The 19,658-nt window shown below is 36.4% G+C and overlaps 1 protein-coding gene across 7 annotated transcripts in view; it reads left to right on the top strand.

Annotated features, from left to right (window-relative positions):
- The window catches only part of LOC136033152 (uncharacterized), a 137,276-nt gene that overhangs the window by 35,375 nt on the left and 82,243 nt on the right, over nt 1-19,658 (top strand). For 5 of the 7 annotated variants that reach the window (XM_065713806.1, XM_065713808.1, XM_065713807.1 and 2 more), the window contains exon 3: nt 19,128-19,390. In XM_065713806.1, coding sequence (XP_065569878.1) covers nt 19,128-19,390 — 263 coding nt within the window. Of the gene's footprint in view, nt 1-5,653; nt 5,831-10,432; nt 10,578-19,127; nt 19,391-19,658 lie in introns of those variants that run through there. The other 2 variants (XM_065713810.1, XM_065713809.1) reach the window with 2 other exon arrangements.

The raw sequence follows: 19,658 nt of genomic DNA, 5'->3' as shown, positions 1-19,658 counted from the left end.
ATAAGAACCCGTAGAATTAAAAGGGAATAAAACTAAATAAAGCAGAAGTACAAACGTACTTTCGTGACTAAAAAATATCAAACACGGTTTAATAATAAAAAAATGGAGAGGGTCTATAGAAAGGAAGCTCTAGAATTTGTAAAATAAACATTAAAAACTTATTAACTGTGTACGAGACGAAGCTTTTGTATCTTTCAGTGTACAATTCTATTGGTGTAAGAAGGGGATTTTGTTGAAACAGAACGAGGTCAAAGGGGGAAAATTTACTAAGGAAAGGGAATTTGTCATGGGGTTATGGAGGGCATTGTTAGCAAAAAGCAAGGGAAATTGTTGTGGAAGATACGGCGGACTAACCTAATGGTGAGAAGGAATATCTCTATCCCCCTCCGTCCATTCGTGTGTAGAAACGTTAGATGTCCAAAATTATAGGTCGTAAGGAAGAATCCCCCACCCCGGATTATAATGTAGTATACCTGATTATCCCATTAAGTCGACACAAGAGTCTGTGAACTCGAATTCCGCATTATGACAGTTCTGTCAAAGCCTATAGCGAAGTTTTTCATTAACCAAAAATAACCTGTTAGTTTTCAGCCCCTCTTGGGAAAAGTCCCCAGAAAGAATTCAGCTTCAGGTATAACAGGCCTTGTAAGACACTAGTTGTTGACCTCTTTTAGGAGTCTGATAAGCTTTTATAAGATTAACAAGCGTTATACGATGACGCAGTGGTGTCTCTAAAGGATTGTAGAGGTGCGAGTCTCCTGGGAAAAATAAAAATAATGACCTCAAGTTCACTTTTTTCATGTCTTGACCCCTCGGGGAGTTTCTTTGATTCTTTTTCCAAGGGTTGGATATATATGCGACTGTGGGGGAAGGTGCTGAATAATATTTTAGGTATGTCATTTAATTCAGTAAGTTTTGTCATTTAGCCCAAATTTTAAGGTTTGTCAGCTTCCTAATAAATTATCCTTCAATTTTTCGCTGGGATAGCGTCCTTGGACCAATATTAGTGAGGTAGAATTCTTCCGATCCTTTCTATCAGAAGTTACGCATAAATTTTATTATCATAGATACCCAAATCTTGACAGTCCTTTGGGGTGCACCAGAAGGTTTTCTATTTCCAGGGGGCTCTATGTTAAGAAAATGCCTTTTAGTCATAGATTATCTAGATTTCCGCGTATTTTGATGTGATTTTTGGATATTTGCCAAGGCGGTAAGCTTGGAGGGATGTGTCTTTAGGTAGACGCCGTCGCCCCACCCTCGGGGAGGAAGGGGCCTTTCGTTAGGGGTCAAAGTGCTAAACAGGTTCATTCTTGGTCACAACATCGCGATTTTTCGGGAACACGAGAGAGCATTTAGATGATTCATGACTGGAAAATTCTCCTTTTTGCACTTAATTGTTTTGACCTTAATAAATATGAAGTATACACTTTGTGCAGTGACGGTCAGTATATCTATTTTCGTAAATTAAATTAAGACCAATGAATGGACTCATCATGCATACAGTTTCTTAAGAATCTTACCTCTGAAAACGCATGACATCCCCTTTTCCTATAGTACTTCCTGCTTGTAGAGATTACTACAAGGGGCACGTACTAGGCTACTTCACGCACACACGAAATGCGGTTTGATTGCTTGGACGCTCTTGTCATAGCTTTGGTAAATATAAATGTTGACTTTGTACAACAACGATCCACTTCACTTACCGTCCACGGACAACGTTCATAAACGTTTTAATATCAAGCCAGAAATCAAACTATTAACGTCCATGTAGGAAGGAGATTGCTTGAGAAGCGTGCCTTTAATACGTCTCCGAAGTTAAGCCGAGTGAGTTTTGCAAAACTACGTTAAAAGGCGTGAACAACAAGTAGCCTGTTTGGGAGCTAAAGTTTACTTTTCCTTAAACTTTGTGATGTCACCTTTTACTTGAAATACTGCTTGTGGAGATTGCAGCAATGAGGTACGTACTAGGCTTCTTTACGCAGACTAGGAACGAGGCGAGCCAATTGGGGGTAGTCGAATTGCCCTCCCCTTGACCCCCCCTCTGTCTCGATTTCGAAAATATATTTTTTCGTATTTTCGTTTGAAAAAATTATTCTTTTGATACCTTCATTGAAAATATAAAAGACAGAAAATAGAAAAACAATAAAAAATTTGAAAAAATGAACCCTTTGAATTTTAAAAAATGGATAGAGCAACACTTTGGTCAGGAACCTTTGGAAGAGATTTGTAATGTACCGGAAACAAATAAAATGTTGAGCAATTGGCATGGACCTAATATGCATTGATCAGATCATCAAGGACTATTCATCAGCATCGAGAAAAAAAATCTATTGGTCTTGGATCAAAAGCAGATTTTCTCGCAATGAGCCAACTTTCTAACATCATTAGCCTGCTTAGAAAGGAGCAAAGGGAAAGTTCCGATTTCATTGGGGATGGGACCCGGCTACCGTCACACATCTTACGTGCTTTCCGATTTTAGTCCAACTTCCATTTCAAACTAGTGTCTGCTTGCTAGAATAGAGGTTTCCAGTCGAAAGCAGTGGCATGGTTCAATTGAACCGAAGCTTAGGTGCATAACTTCAGAATAAAACTTCACTTCATCTCATACATAGTAGTCTCTGACTTAAAACTTTTGAAAACTATCCTTTTTGGCCCCAGACAAGAATTGTATGCAGCTTTCAAAAATGTAATGTCATATTCATCAGTCCTGCCTGAGATCCACACTTTCCGTAAAACCCGCGGAGGTTAGACCTCTGACCTTCACCACCTTCTAGGAATAATGCAAAATAAATGCAACCAAACAGGATTGGAAAGCAGAATAGTACTCAAGTAGCCTGCAGAAGACTAATTTAAAAGGTTCTCATTAATCTTTGCTGCTACTACTATTACTAACGACTAACTGCAGCACCAAGCCGCCTGAGGCCAACGCGCTCTTTCTCCATCTCAATAGCAAATGCGGTATCGTTTACTAGGCTTTAATTTCTTCGAGGGTGTCAATCCTCAAGATCACCCTGTAGTATCGGTTGTAGTCACGGTTTTGATTCGGAAAACCAATAAAAGGTCCCCCTGACGCCACTATGAGGATGTGCAAGCAGAATTTTCCTTTTGGCGATAGGGACGGAGAAAGGAGCTTATGACTTAACGGAGACCCCCAAACCGTCTCACAACACCAGAAAAGCTGTAAACTTTTAGACCCAGCATATTCTCGTTAGGGTATTCATCATGCCCGGTCAATAATCTTTAACCGGCAAAGAAATCAATAAATTTTAGTTAACAGTTTTAATTCTCTAACAAAAGCTCAGACAACCTCAGTTTTCAGTAAAGCGCTAATTTTTTAGGATTCTACAAGTATGGAGTAATGTCACGAATCAGTTTAGTTGCACCTGTTTTGCAGATACATATTTATGCAACATATTTGCAGCATACTGTTTTGCAACATATGTTGCAGACATTGTAAAGCAATAATTGTTTTCGTTTTAAGTTTCAACTTCGCTCTTGATTCTTATCAGAAATTAAATAAAAAAAAACAAGTTTTTTAACGAAAAGTAAGGAGTAACACTAAAACTTAAAACTAATAGGAATTATTCCTTATATGAAGGGTTGCCCCCTCCTCAGAACCTTGCTCTTTTTGCTAAAGTTTAACTTTTTGTCCCAATTTTTAGGAACTGCTTCGGAAACACAGAGGCCGGTTAATTAGAATAAGAAGCTTTTTTAAAAATGCAAACAGCTTTAGCGTAAAGAGTAAGGTATTTAGGAGGGGGTGCCCCTTCATACACGGAATAGTTTACGTTCGTTTTAAGCTTTAATATTGTTCCTTACTTTCAGTGAAAAAAACGCTTGTTTTTTTTTATTTAATTTCTGATCGTTGTTCAAATAATGTCGGTAGATCTGGCTCACCCTCCCTGAAATATACCCCCCCCCCCATAACGGAAAAATCCTCCGTGGAAATTTCATCTAACGTAAAGTGCACCCTTACCCTGTCAAACTCCCTCAAGACGGTTCCATCCTCGATGTCCTTCTAAATATCAAAATTCATCAAGATCCGATCACCCACTCGTAAGTTATAAATACCTAATTTTTTCTAATTTTTCCTCTCCCTTTAGCCCCCCAGATGGTCGAATCTGGGAAAACGACTTTATCAAGTCAAACTGTGCAGCTTCCTGACACGCCTATCAATTTTCATCGTCCTAGCACGTCCAGAAGCACCAAACTCGCCAAATAACTGAACCCCTCCCCCCAACTCCCCCAAAGAGAGCGAATCCAGTAAGATTCTGTCAATCACGTATCAAGGACATTTGTTTATTCTATCCACCAAGCTTCATCCCGATTTTTCCACTCCAAGTGTTTTTCCAAGATTTCCCCCTCCAACTCCCCCCAATGTCAAACGATCTGGTCGGGATTTGAAATAAAAGCTCTTAGACATGAATTCTTTCTAAAAATCAAATTTCACTAAGATCTGGGGGGCTAAAGGGAGAGGAAAAATTAGAAAAAATTAGGTATTTATAATTTACGAGTGGGTGATCGGATCTTAATGAATTTTGATATTTAGAAGGACATCGTGACTCAGAGCTCTTATTTTAAATCCTGACCGGCATTAAGCCTCTTATTTTCCTTTTTAAATCAATCTATTGATTCATAGAATTTTGTTAGAGCTCATACCATATGATCTCTTGGCTCTTAGCTCTTCTCGCCTCGTCACAAGTGCCATATGAGCTCTTAGCTCTTGTTAAGTGACCAAATAGATTGTAGGGCAACTGGCCCCTCTCCCACGCCCATTTTTACCCCAAAGTTATCGGATCAAAATCTTGAGATAACAATTTTGTTCAGTATAGCTGAAAGATCAAATAAATATGTCTTTAGGGGTAAAATGACCCCTCCCCTTCCCTCCGTCAGTGGGAAGAGGCCTGTAAGTTATCAAATTTACCATTGTTTACGCATAGCCTATGTGTTGTTTGGAAGCATACATATTTATTTATTTTTTTTTTGGTGGGGGATTTTGCGCTTGGGGTGGATTTCGATAGGGAGAATCTTCCTTGGAGAGGAAAATTATCTAGGGGTGAATTTCCCAGGGGAAATTTTCATTTTGCATGTGGAGATGTTCCGAAGGAATCATTCGGGGTCTATTTTTGGCATGTTTTGATTTCCGGGAAAATAATACCACGGAAGGAGGCATTTTCGGAGTGATCAAGAAACCGATTAGAAATTAAAGTCTTTTTCAAATGAAATTATGCTAAGAATAATTTTCAGTCTGAATGGTCAGCAAGAAATTTTACGGCGAGGGGGATTTTCAGCGAGGATGGAACTGTCTTGAGGGAGTTTGACAGGGTAGGGGTGCACTTCACGTTAGATGAAATTTCCACGGAGGAGTTTTCCGTTATGGGGGGGGGTATATTTCAGGGAGGGTGAGCCAGATCTACCGACATTATTTGAAAAACGATCAGAAATTAAATAAAAAAAACAAGCGTTTTTTCACTGGAAGTAAGGAACTGTTTGAAATTTAGTTTTTCCAAAATTAATATACATAGAGTGCACCCTGTGTACATTCTTTTTAGCAGCTGAAATTCATCTTTTCATATTAAATTTTAAAGTAAGTTGATGACTTAATCTTTCGTAAGGCCAGTCTTGTATAAACAATGGGTTGAGAAACGTGCATTTCGTCAGTTTTAAGAGTTTTTGATAAAAGTCGAAGGATTTTTTTGTTATCACTTTACTGAGTTGTTTTCCGATTATCAGTTTACGGAATTAGTAGTGATGAAGACTCATGTGTGGATATCAATTTTGCGAACACCCGAACTGAGAATATTTACTAATGGAAAAACCTTATTCCAAGGTTAGAGTTTTTTTTTCCAAACTTACCGATTTACAAGTTGCGGTAAATATTTCGCAGTTCATATAATTGACTTACCAATAAAGTGAACATAACACTCGATGCCTCTTTTTATGTTCTTTACGAATATAATAATCGCTTCTATCGCAAATTCAAATATAAACACTTTTTGACCTAAATAATCCAACCTAACCCAACTATAAATAATTTTGCCACTGAAAAAACATGGTATTATTTTGTCGAAAACGACCAAGAAAACGGCACTGAGAAAACGTAGTATCATTTTGTCGAAAACGAACGATAACTCATGCTTTAATTGAAAACTCGTCATTTTTAAGAGCTCTAAAAGTGCTTAATTCGAATTTGCGATAGAAGCGATTATAATATTCGTAGAGAACATAAAAAAAGGCATCGAGTTGTATGTTCACTTTATTGGTAAGTCAATTATATGAACTGTGAAATATTTACCCAAACTGCTTTCCTGCCACAAAACTAACCTTAAAAAGAAAATTCAGTCTCATTCTAATGCCAACTATGAAGGGAATTGTTGAGAAAATTCCAAATGATATAGGTGTTAAATTCAATACTATTGAAAGAAATGGAGAATAGGAGGTTCATTATTGAAGTACGATGTGGCGATAGCCTAACATTTTTGATACTTATAGCGTGATGAATATGATTCTTCTTAAAGTTTAACCTAATGTTTCAAGGGAAATGGATAATTTTGTGGAAATTTCTATTTTCATGCCGTGGGATAAGAAAATTTTTATTTGATTTTCAGAAAAAATATTTCTTTTAAAAGTTTTATGGCAATTTGATCATTTTGTAATTTAGCTCAAATCATGTAGAAATTAATTTTGAAGGTTGTAGTCCGTTAACGAGGTCCCTCTATATACTACCTGATGCACATCTCAGAGCGCCATGTGTGCTGCCACGCGTGGTATTCTTCCGCCACATGTGTCTCCTGTTCCCTGGTGTGCATACTTTTTTGAAGTGAGTGAACCCTCGTCTGTTAGAACAATTCTTAATAAGTTGTTGGTGTATAATTTTTACATATGATGTATGTTCCCTGTGGGAGGTGTTTGGTATGCAATTATTCTGCAGTCCTACTGTTTTAATGTTCCAACACAAGACTATTCTTCCTCTCGTTTGGTGGCTGAGATTTAGCTTTTTTGAAATTTTTGCTTTTTCTTTTAGATTAAAAAAGAAAACGGTCAAAAACAATTGAAATTGGAGAAGTTTCGTTTTTCGTGTAATTTTTGGTCATTCTATAAGAAAAAGTAAGTGACCATTCACGCACGTCTTAGGCGTAGTCGTAGTCGTAGTCGCACCTAGGTTTTAAGCTTCTCCTTTCACATGGACCTTTCTTTCTTGGACATGGTTCTACGAGACCGACCAATCATGGCTTATGAATTTGGCGTAGGAATTGAAAGTGGAAAAATATAGATAAGGAGGTTCAGGACTTCGTGTTTTTGTGTGGAGTCTGGATTGGGACTACATTTCCTTATGGCAGGCCGAGGTGGCACAACAAAAAGAAAGAGAAGGATATGGACAAGGGAAATCTTCAAAGAGCCAAGAAAGTTTTAGAAAATCAACTCTTGCGCCATTCCATATCTGCACCAATTACTCACCCTCCATTCCTGTCAAATTTCTTGCCACTAATCTTCGTTGTAATTGGTTGAAACCTAGTCTTAGTTGCTGGTGAGTTGATCCAAATTGATCTATTATTGCACCTGGGACTGAGACTCCGAAACCCTTGCGAACGGGAAGTTTCTGCCTGGTCGTATTCACGACTACGACCAAGTCCTGTGTGAATGGTCACTAATATCGTAACTGTAAGTCGGTGAACGCATAAATCTTAAACTAAGAGCCCATGCACGATGAGATTTTATCAGTGCTTATTTCGCTAGTGCTAACTTAGGGAACCAGTTGAGACCAAACCCGTTCGCAATAAAGATTAAGCAAGGGTTCAGAACTGAATTGAGTCTAAAGTGAAGTCAAATGCATTTAATCTTAGTTAAGACCAATCAAATTAGAGTTTTTCGTAGAATACTCTGATTGGCTAATGATCGAACCCTTTTCGCATAGAGAAAAAAAACTGCAAACTCCAAACCAACTTGAAATTTAATTCCAGTGATTAGATTATGCGAAAGTGTCTCCATACTAATCCAGTCAAGGAGAAGAAAAAGAACCCTGTACAATCTTCATAAACTCAAAAATAATCCAAAAAAAAGAAGAAGACTGGAAGAAAGAAGATCTTCCGGTAGTGATGGAATGGGATTGATCTCTCCTTGGAAAAACGGAACTGATTTCAGTGTCTGCTCATTGCAAATGGTAAAATCCAGCGGAGTAATTTCGTTAAAATCCTGGGGGGGGGGCAAAGTTGGATCAGGTTTCCAAGTCAAGTGAAAAATATATGACAGTGAAATGAGTATGAAAATGGTACTATTTGAGCCATATAGTACCATAAAGGTAAAGCTATACTGAAGAAAATTAATTTGTTAATGTGGATGCTTTAATTATGTATATCTTATTTTTGACAACCTATCTTAATTTTGACAAGATTTTTTACGATGCTAAATTTAAGCTTGGGGGGGGGCAAAATGGGGACGTTTGCTCCCCTTGCATCATAGCAAATTACATCTCTGGTAAAATCCGAACACGTTCTGGGTTTCGGAACAATGTGTATTCCGGTATTATTTAAATCTCATTGTAAAGAGGCCTTGATCAGTTCAATGATATAAGTATTTTGCCGTTTTGGTGCAAGGCAAGATAGAGGTTTAAACTCGTGATAAAATCGCAATTTTCACAGGGAGGCTAAATCTTAAGATTGGGGTGTGATAGGGTTGGGAGACATTCCTTTAATCTGGCATTGTTTTGAGAATTTTCCATACCAACAATTACACCAGCGTGCAAAATACCCTTTAATTCAAGTAGATGCCATGTTGCCATGTAGCCATGTTGAATCAGTTGTATATCAAAACGTTGATTCATATTGAAGAAGAGACGAAAAAAATCGAAAAGTTTTAATCGTGTTATCTGATGCCTAGGACAAACTACATTGTAAGAAATGCACGCCCAAATTGTGGGGTTGGGTGAGAATCCATCTTCGAAAGACCTAACCTTTTCTAACAGCGCAAACTCTTGATAATTCGAAAAATATGAATTTTTTTTTATAAAAAGACGCCATTGTTTCATCGCTGTAAAAGATTTCGCCTATCTTCTCCCTGTAAAATTTATGCCGGAGTTGCCCGTGCTGTAGGTAAAGGAATTAGAAGGCTACTGTATTTCAGTTCTTACTATTTTGTTCTGTATTTTTTCCTTTTTGCTTTAACCGATATATTTTTTTTTTTTTTTTTTTTTTTTTTTTTTTTTTTTTTTTTTTTTTTTTTTTTTTGTAAGCGCTAAAGGTAATGCGATCCTTACCCGATCTAAAGTTCAGACGAGAATAATTATTCATAAATAAAAAATTCATAATAAATTTGGGGATGCGAATGTACAATATCACAAGGAAAAAAATATGCATACTTGCAGCACTGTATCCATAATTTTTGATCGGAGGAGAGAGGTGGGTGGGAGAGTTTGTCAAAAGATTTTTTGGGGAAGGAGTAATGTTTTACCCCCATTTTAAGTCATTTACGAGCTGTAGAAGTATTTCTATTTGTTTAGGAGACCAATTTAAGAGTCTTAAGAAATACGTTAGAGAGGGGGAAGAGGGTTCAAACCCGATAAAACCCACCCCTGGATGTGTCCCTGTACAATTGGCTACAGATTTCTACTCTTCAACTGTGGGCATCTTCAATCGTGACATATGACAATTCTTTTTGATTTTATCGGGGTCAACGATTATGAAACAAAGAAAGAAAAAGAATGAGCACACAAAAGCAATATAACTTGAAAGCAAGAAGAAAAATGAAGCAACATTTTAAAAGAAATTACTATCAGTAACAACATTTAGCAGCACACCTTCAAAAGAGAGACACCCCTCCTCCTTCCTCTTATATATCAGTTATAAAGCATAGAAGTAATGTAACTTGATAGAAAAAAGAAAAAAGAAGTATAAATTTAAAAGAAATTACCTTAACGTGCAGCAACATGCCTGCAATATTAGGAACCCCCTCCCTTCTCCGAGGTTAGCCATCCGCATCCTCTTCAACGGTTTGGATGGCCAGCAGTTCAAATGAAAAAAAAATGGTCAAGTTCCCTTTGGAGCTTGCGACCTTTCGGAACAATAACAAATATATACACGCTTTTCATGTCAGATCATCTCAACCATGGAGCTATAGGCTACTGTTGCTTGGCCTACTTAATCACGCTCCCGTTGTCAATACAACTTCCTTTGATGGCAATTATCTATTTTTCGGAAGTAATTCTAAAATTGAACTCGTGGTATTGTAACATATGTGAAAATCTTTTAACGAATTATATCAGGAAGCTACTTTAGCCACATTGTGAAGCTCTGCTAATCGTGCATGAGAAAAAAGCGCTACTCTGCTATCCTCGCAATCATCTCAGAAATAAACTCCTTTAGTGCTTCACTTGCTTATCAGTGACGTCAAATGTGAAATGAAATGAATGAAGTGTAATTGGTTGTTTTTGTTTTTGTGTCAGTTTTGGTTTGGTTTTGGCGTTGTTAAGGTTTTGTTTGGATGGTTATATTGTGTTGAAGATATGGACGAAAATAATGCCATACATTCAAGGATAGTAGATGAAACTTATGACGTTTATTGGTCAAATATTTTCTTTTATGGTATGTTAAAAGCTTATATTTATTTCTACACGGTGTTAATTTACGGAAATATAGGAGAGGGACAAGACTAAATTTTTAAAGTCTAGGTTGACAATGTTTATGTTCCTTTTTTTCAATGAAAACGCAAAAGAAAACACTTTTCTATGAAAATGCCAAAAAAGCCAAAGAAGAAATGCCACAGAAACAAAAAAAAATCTAGGGGAAAGGCAATGCTTCATTTACTGATGAGAATGGGCATTGTCAGATCCAGGGAGTTACCTTGAATAACTTTTTTTGCTCGATAAATTCGTATAGATGTGGATTGTAAGGTTAAAATGCAGCCTAGGCAAGTGGGGCACTGGCAGATCCAGGGGGTCGGGAAGACCGCAGGCCTCCCCAAGATTTTTTCTGGCGCCCTCTTAACCTATTTTTTCTTTTTTACTCCTTTTTCGGTATAAATTTGTCAATTTGGTCAATTATTGGGACCCGGGCCCCTCAAGATTTTTCTCTAGGTCCTCCCTTGAACAGGGGGGTATCTTTCCCCTGGATCAACCACTAGTGGTTTATGGGTAGACCAAGCAAGGCCAGATTAGAGAACATATGTTAAACGGTGTAAAATTTATTACCTCGAAAATAAGGAGCTTTTGAAAGTTTAAGAGAAAGTTTTGAAAGTTCTTCGGATGGGTAGATCATGTGGAAGAATTGAGTTTTGAACCCAAAATTAAATTAAAAAAGCTAGTTTTTTAAGTGAAAGTAAGGAGCGACATTAAAACTTAAAACGACCAGAAATTACTCCGTGTATGAAAGGGGCTGTTCCCTTCTCAACGCCCCTCTTCACGCTTAAGTTTGACTCTTTCTCTCAATTCTACTTTATTAAACAGTACAAAACTTTAGCGTAAAGAGCGGGGCGTTGAGAAGGGAACAGCCCCTTTCATACACGGAATAATTTCTGTTCGTTTTAAGTTTTAATGTCGCTCCTTACTTTCAGTTAAAAAACTAGTTTTTTTATTTAATTTCTGAATTGATTAATGCATGTCTGATTTTGGCTCTCCCCACATAAATTATTAAAATGAAATTTGCATACTAATTTTTTTTTTGGCTAAATGGCTTTCTCTTAGTTTTGATCAGACGATTTTGAGAAAAAAGGGGTGGGGAAGGAGGCCTAGTTGCCCTCCAATTTTTCGGTTACTTAAAAAGGCAACTAGAACTTTTAATTTTTAACGAACGGTTTAATTAGTAAAAAAATATCCGTAACTTAAGAATTAACTTACGTAACAAACTTCTATATTCTTATATTTTTATTATGTATAGTGAGGGGGTCTGTCCCCTCGTTAATACCTCGCTCTTTACACTAAAGCTTAAGTTTTGTCCCAATTCTTTAAGAATGAACCCTGAATCAGAAAGGCCGTAGAATAAATAGTTGAAATTACTAAAAATACTTTAGCATAAAGAGCGTGGTATTTAGGAGGAGAAGAACCCCTCGTATGCGTAATAATCTCTGTTTGTTTTAAGTTTTAATGCTACTCCTTACTTTCAATTGAAAAACTTTTTCATGTTTATTTTTTCATTGTTTTTTTTTTATAGTAATGCTAGAAAATCCTGCGCCCTTTTCATAGAATTTCTCTTCCCCCATGACATATTCCTCCAAGGAAAGATCCTCCCACATAGCCCCCTCCCCTCAACCCCCCCATACCAAAAAAAATCCCACTGAAAACGTCTATACACTTCTCAATAAACATTATTGTATGTAAACACTCGTCAAAGTTTGTAACTAGCAGCCCCCTCCCCCGGGGACTGTGGGGGAATAAGTCATGCCCAAAGACATAGTTATTATGGTTTTCGACTATGCTGAACAAAATGTATCTAAAGATTTTGATCCGTTGTCTATGGGAAATCCTGCGCCCTTTTCATAGAATTTCTCTTCCCCCATGACATATTCCTCCAAGGAAAGATCCTCCCACATAGCCCCCTCCCCTCAACCCCCCCCCATACCAAAAAAAATCCCGCTGAAAACGTCTATACACTTCTCAATAAACATTATTGTATGTAAACACTCGTCAAAGTTTGTAACTAGCAGCCCTCTCCCCCGGGGACTGTGGGGGAATAAGTCATGTCCAAAGACATAGTTATTATGGTTTTCGACTATGCTGAACAAAATGTATCTAAAGATTTTGATCCGTTGTCTATGGGAAAAAATGAGCATGGGAGGGGGCCTAGGTGCCCTCCAATTTTTCGGTCATTAAAAAAGGGCACTGGAACTTTTCATTTCCGTTAGAATGAGCCCTCTTGCGACATTCTAGGACCACTTGGTCCATACGATGACCCCTGGAAAAAAAACACGCACCCATGATCTGTCTTCTGGCAAAAAATACGAAATTCCACATTTTGTAGATAGGAGCTTGAAATTTTTTCAAAAGGATTCTCTGATACGCTGAATGTGATGGTGTGATTTTCGTTAAGATTCTATGACTTTTAGGGGTTGTTTCCCCCTATTTTCCAAAATAATGCAAATTTTCTCAGGCTCGTAACTTTTGATTGCAAAGACTTAATTTGATGAAACTTATATATTTAAAATCAGCATGAAAATCTGATTCTTTTGATGCATCTTTTTGTATCAAAATTCCGTTTTATAGAGTTTCGTTTACTATTTAGCCGGGCCGCTCTTTACTATAGTTCGTTACCACGATCACGAACTGTTTGATACCAAACCGAAGAGGCGGTAGACAAGTCCCGCTAGATGTATGCGAATTTTGCTATTTGTCTAAGGAGAGGCGAGCCTTGTAATTATTAAGCAGAGGGGCACATTTTGAGTAAAAGCCCGAACAATCATGGCAGCTCCTTTGAAACAAGCGTGAATACTTACGTATGTCATTCCTAATAGTGTATGAGTTTACTCCCCCTCCCCCTAGTGAAGAGATACTATGTATAATCCAATATATTTTGTGGGACTCATCTTGCTATTTTATGGGAAACGGATTTGATGGCACCTCCAGAAGGAAAAACTACAAAATTCTGAGAACCTCTTTTGAAAATCCTAAAAAAAACATAACATTCCTAAAAAGCGTATCACTTTACCCACTCCCCCTTAATGTGCTAATATACAGCCCGAATAAGATATTACCTAAATTCTCGTCGCTTGTTGTCGTTGCCCTTGCTTGTTTGTCATTAAATAAATTTGAAGAAAAGAGATAGCTTATGGAAAATTGATTGAGTATGCATAATTTGGGCTATATATTTGCACGTTGTTGAGAGGCGGCCGGTAAAGTAAATTGATACGCTTTTAAGAATGATAAAAAAAACAAGTTTTTTTAACTGAAAGTAAGGAGCGACATTAAAACTTAAAACGAACAGAAGTTACTTCGTATATGAAAGAGTCTGGCTTCCTCATCAACGCCCCGCTCTTTACGCTAAGGTTTGACTCTTTCTCTCAACTCTTCTTTTTAAAACATTAAAAAACTTTAGTGTAAAGAGCGGGGCGTTCATGAGGAAGCAGCCCCTTTCATATACGAAGTAATTTCTGTTCGTTTTAAGTTTTAATGTCGCTCCTTACTTTCAGTTAAAAAAACTTGTTTTTTTTTATTTAATTTCTGAACGTTTTTGAATCAATGCATGTTTTGATTTTGGCTCTCTGTAGAGGAATAATTAAAACGAAATTTGCGTATTTATTTTTTTTAGCAAAATGGCTTTCTCATAGTATAGATCGAATGATTTTGAGAAAAAAAGATCGGGGGAGGAAGTCTAGTTGCCCTCCGATTTTTTTGGCTACTTAAAAAGGCAAATAGAACTTTCAATATTTTACGAATGTTTTTATTAGTAAAAGATATGTGTAACTTATAAATTAGCTTACGTAGCGAACTTTTGTATTCTCATGTTTTCATTACATATATGAGGGGGTTCATCCCCTCGTCAGTACCTCGCTCTTTACACTAAAGCTTAAATTTTGTCCCAATTCATTAAGAATGACCCCTGAATCACAAAAGCCGTAGAATAAATAGTTGAAATTACTAAAAATACTTTAGCGTAAAGAGCAAGGTATTAGGAGGAAGTGAGCCCCTCATATGCGTAATAATTTCTGTTCGTTTTAAAGTTTTAATGCTGCTCCTTACTTCCAGTTGAAAAAAAAATTCGTATTTATTTTTTCATTGTTTTTTTTTTTAAATAATACTAGAAAATCCTGCGCTCTCTTCATGGAAATTTTCTTCCCCCATGACAAATTCCTCGATGGAAAGCCCCCCAACATATCCCCCTCTTCTCACCCTCTCCCCCAACCAAACAATCCCCCTGAAAACGTCTGTACGCTTCCCAATAACCATTACTATATGTAAGCGCTGGTCAAAGTATGTAACTTGTAGCCCCTCCCACGGGGACTGTGGGGGAATAAGTCGTCCCCAAAGACATAGTTGTAAGGTTTTTCGACTACGCTGAATAAAATGGCTATCTCAGAATTTTGATTCGATGACTTCGGGAAAATAATTAGCGTGGGAGGGGGACTAGGTGCCCTCCAATTTTTTGGTCACTTAAAAAGGGCACTAGAACTTTTCATTTCCGTTAGAATGAGCCTTCTCGCAACATTCTATGACCACTGGGTCGATACTATCTCCCTGGGAAAAAACAAACAAACAAATAAACACGCATCCGTGATTTGCCTTCTGGCAAAAATTACAAAATTCCACATTTTTGTAGATAGGAGCTTGAAACTTCTACAACAGAGTTCTCTGATACACTGAATTTGATGGTGTGATTTTCGTTAAGATTCTACGACTTTTGGGGGATGTTTCCCCCTATTTTCTAAAATAAGGCAAATTTTCTCAGGCTCGTAACTTTTTGATGGGTAAGACGGAACTTGATGAAACTTATATATTTAAAATCAGCATTAAAATGCGATTCTTTTAATGTAGCTATTGGTATCAAAATTCTATTTTTTAGAGTTTTGGTTACTATTGAGCCGGGTCGCTCCTTACTACAGTTACCACGAACTGTTTGATATAAAAACTTAGTTTAGAAATCTTAAAGATGGTTTTCAGAATTTTATAGTGTTTTCTTCATACTACTAAAATAGTAGCTGTTACAGCCAATTGGCGGGAAGAAAAGAATACAAATGAGATAAGGAAGTATTTGTATTTGTTAGGGTCTTCTTCAAATGTGTCCCTCTGCTTAACAAATACTGTGAGCCTTCTTATATCTATGTCGACTTTGGCAATAGAAATATTAATTATACTGATGATGTCGATTAAGTTAGTCGAATGAGAGAAAGGTCGAAACAGTTGCTTTGAGCTTCTGTCAGCACCCCTTAATCGTATGGGTCTCTATGAACTTTTAAGTCTGAATTTTATTTTTAATATTCAAGTTGGATTGTCCTCTTTCTGTTGATTTGATTGTATAGGTAGGTAGGTAGGTAAGTGATTTTATTCAAAAACAATACTATAAACTTATTATTCATCAGCTAAAAAAAAATAGGCCACAATGGCCTGTAAGCGTAGCTGATATCTAATACGATCCATTTCTTTAAAATATTTCTTTAAAATATTCTTTAAAATATTAGATTGTATAGGTAGGTAGGTAGGTAGGTGATTTTATTCAAAAACACTACTATAAACTTATTATTCATCAGCTAAAAAAAAAAAAAAAAAAAAAATAGGCCGCAATGGCCTGTAAGCGTAGCTGATATCTAGTTCGATCCATTTCTTTAAAGTATTTCACTTATTTTCAAAAAATAAATGAATAAGAAAAAATAAACTACAAAAAAAAGACAAAAGAAAAAACTGATGATCAACTCAACAAAATGGGGAGGGGGGAGAGATACCCTTTTCTTGGTCTAAAATACTCGATATTACTAATTGTTCAGAAGATGGGCATTAAGGAATCATCTGAGGTAGACTTTCTGATTTCTTAACTTGCTGTGAGAATGGATTCCAGACAAATTGTCTCATGTATCTGATGACATGAGCCGACCGGGAAGTATTCCGAAACTCATGAACAAGTTTATTTGAATTTAGCGTGTCATAATCATGATAAGAAGAACCTAAGTTAAAAAATTCATTAAAAATACCAGGCCCTAGAAATTTATCAAAAAACGAGATTAAGTGGACAGGGATCTCATTTGCGATATTTCCTTTTCAAATGTTAATGATTGCATTACAAATGTTTGAGTGCATATGGAAGGGTTCTGCTGTCTATTTTAGTGTAGGTTGCTAGGATACCTATAGGCTACTTCTTGCGTTCTTTCCGTTTTTGAACGTTTGTCAAAGTGTTTGGTTTTTCTCATCTTTTCAGGAAAATAGATTGGCGGAATTAAAAGGCCAGTTAGGTTAAATATTCAGGTACTGATACAGCATTGGCAATGTGTGACCATTTTAAAGAAATTGTTTATAAGAAGCTTAGTTTTATTTGTTTTCTTATTTTGTTAGTTCCTTAGTCCCTTGAGTCTTTGATTGTGTATATAGTTTGTGGGTACTTATCTGTTATAGCCACCACACTCTTGATCTGACAGTACTCGGTGATAATCAGCTTCGCGTGAAAAAGTGTATATACACTACAATGTAGATATATTTTAATTCAATTTTAGTTGGTATTTTGGTTAGGTTAGGTTAGAAACCATTTAATATAATTCTGAGGGGTCTGATTTCCATAAAATTCGCTGTTGAAGTTTCTATAGTTGTGTTACTGAAGTATTTTATTATCATCATACTTAGGTATATTTCATTAGGATTAACCTAACTTCTCTTCTTGAGTGCGGTGGCTATAACAGATAAGTACCATTTTTTCAGAAGTTCGGAATCTTATAGTGTTGTATGTTATGTGTAATTTATCCTCTTTGTTATAGTTTTCTGAAGTGTTTGCCTTGCAAGAATAGTTATCTTTTTTTATCTGGCGGTGAAATTCCGTAATGATAACAAAAAGATAATAACGACTCTTAGCACATGAATAGACATTACCATAAAATATGTATAAAAAAACATAAAAAAGTGCTTCAGCAACTTCACAGACTATTTTCCTAAAATTATTCGATCCATTTTCTTGCATCGTCAAAATTTATACTGTCCAGTTTGGTATTCAACTGTTCCTGGAAAGTTTCTCCATCGGAAAATCATCACCTGGAATCAAAATCAAACCTCGGCTGTTCTGTAGATAATTTATTGTTTTGGCTCCTTTTTTTAGTCTTTGGAACCGGCTCTGTAAGGATTCATCTCCATTCAAGGGCATCTTTAATGAAGTATGTCTACATACTCTCTTGTGTCGCCGAGAAGCAAACAATCAGCCATTAATTCAATAAATTAAGACTTCTGTCTGTAATCCCTTTTAGACTTAATTAATTAAGACTTTTGTTTGTAATTCCACCTTAAATATAGTTGATTCTAGCCAGTTCGACATCAGCCTCTTAAGCCTCTTTAGTTCGACATCAAATTTTCAAAGAATCTGCTGCTTCCTTCATTACTCACCGTGGCTATACTGGCCAGTGACCAGATACTTGGCTTAAAGTTGCGCCGCTATAAAAGGGGAAATGCGCCGAATTCTCCATTCTTCATATGAAAATGCGCTGAGTGAACCCCCCCTCCAAAAAAACAAACGCCGAATTAAAAAACTCAATGTGAAACTGCCTAAAAAAAGCAGCAAAATGGCGCAAATGCTCCCCAACTGGCCACTCTGATACTGGCCCCTCGAGATTTACTTTTTTGAAGCAATCTTTCGTGTGGGCAAAGTCTTGGGTCGGCAAAGTCTGTGAGTTTCAAGTAGTTGGCTCATTTGATACTAATCTTTTTTCTTTTTCTTTTTTTTGACACGAGTCATTTCATATTTCATCTGTGAGTTATCTGGTGTCTGATTTTTCCCTTTTTCTAGTGAAAGTAACACGATGGACTGCGCACTTTTTTACCTCTCAATTTAGCAAAACTTTATTTTGTTTTGTCCAATCTCTCTTTCTTTTTGTTATTTATATAACCCCAAAAATTGAATTGGTCTTCGTCTAGTTCACAAAAATCTAAACTTTCTTTGAAAAAAGAATTGGACGCAGAGGGCCGCCAAATAATTTACTAACTGGTGGGTTTAGGGGGGAAGGAAAGGAGACACTTGCCCGGGGTGCAGAAATTTTAGGTGCACAAAATTTTAAATATATAATCTGACGGTTATAATCATTTATAATTTCCAGAATTTTATTTTTATTAGAATAAAGTAGAGGACAGTTTAATAAATGAAAATAATTTATATATTATTAATTAATTAAGTAAATTAAAAAAGTTACAGAATCAATAAATAATAATAATTGAATTAAACGTTTATATTAATAACTTGTTTAAAAATAAAGTATTAATTAATTGATAAATTGAAAATAGTTTTCTTAATAAATGAAAATTTTGTAAAAATTTTGTCTTGAAATTTGTTGGAGATTTGGGGCGGGGGCGCTAACAAAGATACCGCCACTAGTCAGGAAACTTTCATATTTGCTCTAAACATTACCAAATGTCCCCCCTCTTATTTATCTTTTTTCCTTACAAGCGGAGGGACACATTCTTTGTTCAAACATATACGTGATTTAACCTGAGTTGCTGTCCCTGATTTTTGCCTCTTTTCCAGTGAAAGTTACAGGATGGGCTGGCGGTGCTGTCCTTCTAATTGGATCCTTTGGTCTTCTCTTTTACAAGCTCTTTTCATACCTTAGCCCGAAAACATTTAAAACCCTTACTGAAGAAGATAGTTTGACGTCAACACCAGCTTCAAGAAGAAAATATCAGAGAAGACGTCGGCATACAAAAACAAGACTTCTTGAGGAAGAACAAGATGGAAAACTAACTGCTATTGTTGATATAGCTAACGAAAGTGATGAAGAATTAATTCAGGTAAGCGCTTTGTTTTATTTGCATTTATTGAGTTGTGCTCCCTCATAATTGATAATGTAAATAAAATAAGAAAATCAATGAGAAATACTGAACTGCGAAGGAAAACAGAAAATAAATAGACGTGAAGGCTACTCTATAGGCTTATACCTGCTCACATCTCCGACATTCAGGTAATGTTTATCAGAAAATGTGTGTGTACAGTTCCATAGCTTTGAAGTGTATTAAAAGATGTATTCCATATGGTCTTTGTATATTAAATAAATTATTT

This window comes from Artemia franciscana, chromosome 11, assembly GCF_032884065.1.
Source record: "Artemia franciscana chromosome 11, ASM3288406v1, whole genome shotgun sequence".
Lineage (NCBI taxonomy): Eukaryota > Metazoa > Arthropoda > Branchiopoda > Anostraca > Artemiidae > Artemia > Artemia franciscana.
This window is presented reverse-complemented; position numbering and strand designations above follow the sequence as displayed.